The 8,986-nt window shown below is 39.7% G+C and overlaps 1 protein-coding gene across 1 annotated transcript; it reads right to left on the reverse strand.

Moving 5' to 3' along the window:
• Window positions 1–372: 372 nt before the first annotated feature.
• On the reverse strand, window positions 373–1,856 carry LOC120516675 (zinc finger BED domain-containing protein 4-like). The gene is made up of 2 exons (XM_039738528.1): window positions 1,388–1,856; window positions 373–1,182 (listed from the first exon to the last, which is right to left on the reverse strand). Exons 1-2 carry the CDS (start codon window positions 1,688–1,690, stop codon window positions 733–735), a joined length of 753 nt encoding a protein of 250 aa, XP_039594462.1. The 5' UTR covers window positions 1,691–1,856; the 3' UTR covers window positions 373–732.
• Between the last annotated feature and the right edge of the window lie 7,130 nt (window positions 1,857–8,986).

Here is an 8,986-nt window from a genome sequence, read left to right on the forward strand (position 1 = left end):
TATTTAATCACCAAGCTTACATTATCTGAAGTAGTAATAGCATATCCAGAAAGCGTTCACAGTGACTTTGCAACATAACATACCATTTTCAGTTCTACTTCACCCAATTCAAGGATGTGAGGAGCTCTTGCACCTTGTTAGGTGCATGGTGGGAACTAATCGTGAACATAATTTCTTCTTTCTCTATGACCAAATTTTTATTGAATCCAACAAAATGCAAAAGAAGAACCAATCACAACTATTCTATAGGGGTGTGACTAGACGCTTTTCCCACGAGACGAGACGAGACACAAGACTGGGTTCACGAGAATGAGACGAGACTTTTAGACATTTTTTTAAAGAAATCCTCAAAGTTTAAATATATAGCAAAAATAGCCTTTTATTTAACTGAAAAACACAAAATGCAAAAAATGCATGTCCATTTTGAAATCAACTTTATGAAATAAAACTTCTATTTTGATGAATGATATGCAGTAATAACATGTAAACACTGCAAAATATTTTGCCACAAAACTGACAGGCAATTAATTACATAATAAAATTAAATAGTATAAATAAAAATAAATAATAAACAACACAAATATCCCTTTACGTGCAATTAACCATAATTAGTGTAACTATCAAAGTAGTGCTGTCTTAAAACTCAGAGTGCAAAACAATGAAGTAAATTTTCTTAAGCATGGAAAAAGAGCTAAGACCTAGGTAATGATGTAATGACCTATACAGAACAGCCTAAGATATGGTCATGTTCTTTTTTAAGAATATAAGCATGTCTACATTTTCTGGCAGCAATTGTGACCTCTGGGCAGTGACTATGTCTCCTGCAGTTGAAAAGACACGCTCACTTGGAACAGAGGTTGCAGGAATGGAAAGATATTCTTTGACAAGTGGAGACAGCAAAGGATATTTGGAGCTGTTTTCTCTCCACCATGTCAGAGGGCAGCAACTAAGTGGGATAGATGCCTCTCTTCTGTAAAGTTCAGTTTCCCTCTCAATTCCTTTGCTGGGCTGTTCTGTCTTTGAGAAAGAGTCCCCTAGCAGATCCTCAAGTGCTGTCTTCTTGGAAGCAGGTTCCTCTTCTGACTCAGCTCCACCTTCAGCTTCAAGAGCCCCCTCGCCCCCATGTGTGGAACAATGAGCTGATGCCTCTTCCTTGCGCTCCATACTCTTCTCATCTGTGGGCTTTAAGCAGCAGAAACACTGGCTTTAACATTAGCAAGCATCAAATCAGTCCCCCTCTCTCTTTTAACACAAATACACTCACTCTGATGCTCTCGTGTTTACAACACACAGACACACACAAAAACAGCATGAACCTATTAAATCCATTAAAATTTGGTACTGGAAACATAAATCTTCTAGGGAAAAAAAATCAAGTCAATGATACCTGGTTTTTCTGCAACTGTTGCACCCTTTTCTGTATCCTTTGAAAGACTGCCTCACGCTGGTTGCAATCTATCTGCGGTAGAGACTGGAATCTTGGGTCCAGCGCAGTGCTCTCCAGCAGGTAGTTGTATACATCCCCACTGTATCTGCCTGAAATATAAATGTCGAAGATATCCAGTGTGTCAATGTTTCGGGCATTTTGTCTTATTTCTGGGCTGGTGAGCGCTGCTGCTATAGCAGCCTGCTGCTCCAGGTAACGAACCAGCATATCCAATGATGAATTCCATCGCGTGGTGACGTCCATTATTAATTTGTGCGGTGGCAGTTGTAGCAGCTTCTGCTTAGACGTCAGTACCGCGGCAGCTGTCGAACTCCGGTGAAAAAAAGCAGTTACACGTCTCACCCGCCCGAGTAAATGAGCGACACGCGCAACACCGAGGCCAGCCTGTGTAGCAAGATTTATTGTGTGCGCGAAGCATTTGATGTGCGGCTCAAATCCTGCCTCGCGCACAGCCACATCCATATTACGCGCATTGTCTGTTACAATAGTGATGCAATGGTTTGACCCCACTGTGTGACAGCTTCTTGTAAAACTTCAGCAACGTGACGTTTGCCCCTGTGTGTGACTCAAAAAGTGGGCGCGTCTGCAGTACAAAATGTACCATTTCCCAATTACTGTTAATAATGTGTTCTGTTAATAAAGAGAAAGGCTGGAGGAGCCTGGCCTTATGGGTTAACACTTAAGTTTCTATATTACTAACCCCTTGCTACTAAGTTTCTAATCACCTCAATTACAGTAACCCACTTGCTGACATTGGCAATGGATGGTCCATTGATTCACAGAACAGAGAGTTTGTGAAAAACAAGATTATAAATAGAGGACTTCAAGACGGTAGTAGAGAGAGATGTTGGGGATTTGCAGTGAGAGATCTGAGCCAACCTGGTAACAATGGAATCCATTGTGAAAAAATCCTCCACTGTAAAGAGGTATGATAGAGAATGGTGAGAATCAGAAGGAGAAAGAGAAAACAATCACTGTTGAGTTCCAAGTATACTGTATGCAGTCTCCAAGTGACTTAATGCGCATGACAATGAAGCGTTGAATATGTCTTAGTCATCTTAATCCAATGTAAAGTTATCAGGAGCAATATAACAGAATACTCTACCTAATACCACATATTTATATATTAATCTTTTCAACAGATGTTCTCGAATAAGATGATGAGTCCCTGACTTAGTAACTCTAGGACGTTAACATTGTTTTTATCCTTGAGTAGCTTCAGTTTTATGTTTGGGGTCACTGACTTGCTGAAACACTGCATCAGGATTTCCTTCTGGATTTTTCCTAATTTTGCTGCAGTCTACCATATGTCCATTGGCAAAGTCTGAGATGGTGGACTGTTTTTTTTTTTTTTAACAGTGGCATTCTCTTTGCCTGTCTCCTGCAAAGCTGAAACTGGTGAAGCACCAAGCGACAGTTGTATGCACAGTGACTCCTTTGTACCTTGGAACTCCTTCAGAGTTATCAAAGATCTTTTTGTGGCCTCACTCATTCATCTCCTTCTTGCATGAACACTCAGTTTTTGTGGACTGCCTGCTGCAGACAGATTTACAGGTGTGTCATGCTCTGTCCATTTTTTAATAACTGATTTAACAACATATTTAGTGACATGGGTATTTTCTTGTCTCCATTCACGAGATTGTCTCCAATCACATTTTCACAACGTTGTTAGGAACGTTCTTTTGTTTTCCTTTGTATAAGTTTGGACAGGAAACTGACTCGCCACAGTTTGGACCTTCCAAATAAGGTGCATTTATACTACAATCAATTGGAACAGAAAGGTGCTGTCCATTGAACTAATTCTGTGACTTGTAAAACTAATAGGTTATATGCACATGGTAGTGCTGACGTACTTCTGGTAAAATCTCAGCCAGCTCAGTCACTTCCATTGTCCATACTGCAGTTATTTAGTGGTTTAATGTCAATAAAAAAAGATGCTTAAGTTTCAGCATACAGATGAACATTGTTGTGTGTCTTTATGTTGAGCTTTCCGTAAATAGAACAAAGGTATTTTGTTTTCATACATTTCCTTCCGATTCAGACACACAGTCTAAATGAATCATCACTATCTGGAAAGAGAGCTTTACAGTTAGTCCCCATACCCGAGTTTGTATCCAGCATTTTAAAAAGAGGATTTTTGTGAGCCAGGGTCTGGGACTGGGTGCCGACTGCTGAAGAAGGGAGCAGTCCCTCTGTTGTTTGAGTGGGACACTTTTTCCGTTTCACTTTTCAGACTGTGGTTTTGGGAGAGGAGAAAACAACTGACAGAGGATGACACACCGGATGAGGAGGAAGATGATAAAATTCTCAAGGACCACAACTACGCTTCAAGCTCCGGATCCAGCAGTTGTCAACCTAGCACTTGATGAAAACATGTCTCTCAGAGAAGAGATCCTCAAACTGAGGAAACAAATTGAGATCCTTATAATGAATCCGTGGTGTGGCATTCATTTTTTTTTACAGGGTAACATGCCCAGCAGACTTATATGTATTGTAGCATCTGCGCCACATGTCACAGTGGATGAATTCTCTGCTATTTAAGGTTGCTCACTATCCTTAAAAGGACTGTTTTCCTTTTGCCACACTAGTTGGAAAAAATGCGTGTAGAATTTTATAGGCACTCCTCATATTGATGATGGCATGCCAGCTCAATCTTTTGGTGACACATTCCTGGCTGATATAATTTGTCCAGCACCATTGCAGTATTAAGCTTGCATACATATTCACCTGTCCCTAGATAAAGTTTAATGACAAATTATTGAAATTCAGTTTTTTTAAAGAAGCCTAATGTAATCAAATATTTGTCCCATGCGAGTTCATAGTAGACACAAGCTTTTAATACGTTTTCATCTTACCTTCATAATTGTGGATATAGCTTAAAATATATCATTTGAAGCTCTTCTCCTTTTAGCTCCTGACGTTTGGCACAATATTTGAATAATGTGACCGTCGTTTACCGGAAGTCTGGGCATGTTTTGACACAGCAAACCTTCTGGCAATGGTATGTATTGATGTGCCATCCTGGAGAAGCTGGACTACCTGTGCAACCTCTGCAGGGTCCAGGTATCACCTCATGCTACCAGTAGTGACACGGACCGTAGCCAAATGCAAAAATAGTGAAAAGACAGTCAGAAAAGATGAGGAGGGAAAAATGTCAGTGGCTTCCACCTGTTAATCGATTCCTGTTTTGGGGGTCGTCTCATTGTTGCCCCTCTAGTGCACCTTTTATTAATTTCATTAATACCAAAGCAGCAGAAACTGATGAACAACTCCTTCTGCTACTTAACTGACCAGATCAACAGCCCAGAAGTTTCACTGACTTGATGCTATACTCTGAGTAAAAAGTGTTCCTTTAACTTTTCTGAGCAGTATATTTACATTTTACATTTGCTTGCTTAGCAGTCCAGGGGCTGTTTTTGAACAAGCATGAATGGACAGATTTCAAACATAGATCAACACAAGTGAAGAGTTATATAAAAATGTTTTCATGTATTGAGAATTGTCAATTAACAATTGATATTAAAGCAATAAAAGTTAGCCTAACAAAAGATCATCAATAACAATGACATATCCTTAATTATTCACAGAACAGTAGGGGTTTCATTCACTTCTTAACCACATTGAGGATATCGACAATTCTGACAGAGGTGGGCAGCTTGTTTCACCGGGTAGGAGCTACACAGGAAAAGAGTCATGGTTGAGATTTGATATAACACTGAGGTGGCATCACTTGCTGTTCATTGGCAGACCTGAGTGAGTAAAAAGCACCAGAGGACCTCACCAGTGTCTTCATATATCCAGGTGTCAGCCCATTGACTACTCTGTAGATAAGCATCAAGGATTTGAATTTGATGCTTGATACTCCAGGGAGCCAATGTAGCGACCTGAGATGAATGACATGTGCCTGTCTTGGCTGGTTGAATACAAGCCGAGTCGCTGTGTTCTGGACCATCTGCAGTGGCTTGATTTTGTGTTTTATGGTTGTTTCTCACTTTGACATTAAACAGTGTTTTTCTGTTGATCAATGTCAAAAAAGGCAAATATAATCCACTGCTACTCTGTATTGTATAATAATAAAATGTGAAAACCTCCAAGTGGGTGTAAAGTTTTTATAGGTACTTTAGGTGTGTAATTTAAGCAAAGATATGTACCAAGCATATGGGCATCATAAGAAAGACCAACACCAAGAAATAGCTGTTTAAACATTTCTTAGTCTGTGATAAACAAAGAAGTTGAATGGTTTTGTGTTTCTTGTTCCAATTACACAAATGCTCAAATCCAAAGACAGCTACTAGTAATGTTAATGTCCCATCCAGTGATACATATATTAGGGTGCAAAAAAACATTGGGAGGTCACTTAAAACATAACCCTGTAGTCATGAAAAAATCTGAGTAATAATTATATTTTGAAGGGATTCCAAATCTTGTGATAAATGCCAAATCAAGAGACCTTGCATATAATTTTGAATATCAGTGTTTCCAGAAAGACAAAAAACAACTATAGAGCATCATTTATAATGAGAGGTTTTCCAATGTCCATTTAATGGCTTCATTTCAAATTGTGATTGTGCTAGATATTGTAAGAGGTATTTGGACCTTCCATTTTTTTTCATTTTTCATGAGGTGCCATGAATCAGTGCTTGTCTTGTTTCCTTTAAGTTACTGTAGGATGGCTGGGAAGAGCTGTTGGCTCTAAAGACTAGTAAAACCGAGTATATGATATGTAGGGTGTATCCTGATGGCCAGGCTAAATTGCCCACCTCAGCCTAGTCATTCTGCCTCCCTAATCACCCCCTGTCACTAACTGGCTAACTATCGCTCACCACTTCACCACCTAACAGCTAATGTGTGGGGAAGGGTACTGCCTCAAAAATGGCTACCGTTGCATCATCCAGGAGGATGCTACACATTAGTGGTGGAGAAGTGGCTCCCCATTCACTAAGTAAAGTACTTTGAGTAGTGAGAAAAGCTATATAAATGAAAAGAATTATTAATACTATTTGTAATGCTTCTGACTATGATGCTAGTTTGAAAGAAAATCTGACCAGTACTTAGGGAAACGTACTTGCAGCTCAGGGTTTGGCTAGGGTGTGTCACCTCGAAATGAGTATATACAAAATATTGGTATTAGTCACTCGTCTCAGTCCAAGGCTTCAGTTAACTAATAGAAATAATAAAAAATGTTAAATTGCTTACATAAAAAGTGTGCTATGTAAAGTACATGTACTATGACTGGGGAAAACTAGAGTCTCAATGAGATGCAGCATTCTTATTGGTCCTTAATTTAGTTTAACTTGTAATCAAACGTGGGAGGTTCCCTAAACTCCCAAAATGCTTCTTTTTCTTAATTCAGTAAGGACTTTTTAAAGATATTATAACGTGGCATTATTGTTAGCTTCACTTAATCCAGTTATCCAGTCTAGGTCTGGACCCTATTCCAACAGTACTGGCCATATTGCAGAAAACAGCCTTGGAGATGATGCCAGTCTACTGTAGTGACCACTCATGCACACACCCATGCGCACACGTGGTCAGTTTGAAATCAACAGTTAGACGTAGACACTTATCTTTGGGAATATGGGAGGAAAGCGGGAGAGTGTAGGAAAAAAAGAGACAGACATAGGGAGAAGATACAAACAAGAGATATTGAACCTGTAAGGCAGTGCACTAAACGGTATATCTTCATTCCAACCCAATAAATAAACCTTTCAAAATTAAAATCGTGGGCAAAGACATTTCCTTCCAATAGCGCATTTTTGTTATATACATTAGATTCAGAAAGTATTTCAGACCCCTTCACTTTCTGCACACTGTATTGAGTTGTAGATTTCATTTTAAATGGATAAATTTGCCATTTTCTCCAAACCATCCAAACTGAGCTAACCCTCTAATGTACTCATTTCTAATCCTGTCCATCCTCATCACACCCAATGCAAATCTTAGCATCTTTAACTCTGCCACCTCCAGCTCTGTCTCCTGTTTTTTGGTCAGAGCTACTGTCTCTAGCCCATATACGGTAACATAGCTAGTCTCATTACCGTCCTATAGACCTTCCCTTTCACTCTTGCTGATACCCATCTGTCACAAATCACTCCTGACACTCTTCTCCACCCATTTCACCCTGCCAGCACTCTTTTTCAGTTCTCTTCCACAATCCCCGTTACTTTGAACTGTCAGAAACTGAAATCTCTCATTCCTATACAGTAAGTATTCCAGCCCTCTGCTGTGGTGCAACAAAGGGTGGTCAGGTACATCCTCTTTACTTTAATTATTCTTGCGATGTGTCTAGAACCTGATTAAGTGGTAAACTGAACTGACCGAACATCATCTAGACAGGCACACACCTGTGTGTACAAGGTCCCATAATTCACACTGCCTGTGAGGAGAAAAGCCAAGCCATGAAGTCCGAAGAAGTCTTAGTAGACATCTGCAATAAAATTGTGGTAAAGCATAGATCAGGACAAGGGGATAAAGCCAGTTCTAAAACTGAGTGTTCCCATTAGCACAGTGGCCTTTATAATTGTGAAATGAAAGAAAACTGGAACCAACAGGACTCTTCATAGAGTTGGCTGTCTAGCCTAATGGAGTAACCAGGCAAGAAGGTCACTAAGAACCCAATGGCCATTTTAGTAGATAGCTTCAGAAGTCCTCAGCTGAGATCGGGCAAGTATCACAATCTCAGCAACACTCCATCAATCAGGCATTTGACAGTTTAAAAGACCCTGTGAGTATGTCTGATGAAGACTAGGCATTGCTCATCACTTGCGTACCGTGGTGGTTGCAACATTATGCTATGGGCTGCGTTTCAGTGGCAGGGAGAGGGAGACTGGTAAGAATTAAAGGAAGAATAAATGCTGCCGAACACAGAGAGGTAATTGAAGAAAACCTGATTCAGAGTGCACTTGACCTCAGATTGAAGCAATGAATCACCTTTCATGGTGACAATGACCCAAAATCATAAAGCCAAGACAACACTAAAATGACTTTGGATCACATCTCTGACTGTCCTTGAGTGGCCCAGCCAAAGCCCAGACTTAAACACGATCTGTGGATAGACATAAATATGGCAGTTTACAGATGCTTGTCATCTAACCTAATGGAGCCTGAGAAGGTCGGCCAGGAAGAACAGGATAAACTGCTCAAATCCAGGTGTGCAAAGTTTGTTGAGACTTACCTGTAGTAGACTTAAAGCTGTAACTGCTGCCAAATGGGCTTCTAGAAAAGTTCTGATTTAGAGGCCTGAATACTTACATCAGTGAGAGACTTCAATTTTTGATTTCTAATACATTTGCAAACCTCTCTTTAAACAGGTTTTCACTATGGATCACTGAATGTAGATTGATGGGCAAAAATTTAAAAAATAATCTTTATCACAATAAAAATGCAGAAAGTGAGGGGGTCTGAATACCCCATGAATTCACTATATTTTCTTACTTGCTTTTTTTATAACATCATTGCTTGAAAAAAGCTTAATATATTAGTGAACTTCTCACAGTTTGGAAAATAATGAGCACCACCTAGTGGCTCTTATGCCATTAA

This window comes from Polypterus senegalus, chromosome 16 (genome assembly GCF_016835505.1).
Source record: "Polypterus senegalus isolate Bchr_013 chromosome 16, ASM1683550v1, whole genome shotgun sequence".
Lineage (NCBI taxonomy): Eukaryota > Metazoa > Chordata > Cladistia > Polypteriformes > Polypteridae > Polypterus > Polypterus senegalus.

What these genes read in the sequence shown, in the direction of transcription:
- LOC120516675 (XM_039738528.1), bottom strand. Translation starts at nt 1,690, where the DNA reads ATGGACGTCACCACGCGATGGAATTCATCATTGGATATGCTGGTTCGT. An exon ending in AACAGTTGCAGAAAAACCAG is followed by an intron (nt 1,183 to 1,387) that starts GTATCATTGACT and finishes TGCTGCTTAAAG; the next exon opens with CCCACAGATGAGAAGAGTAT.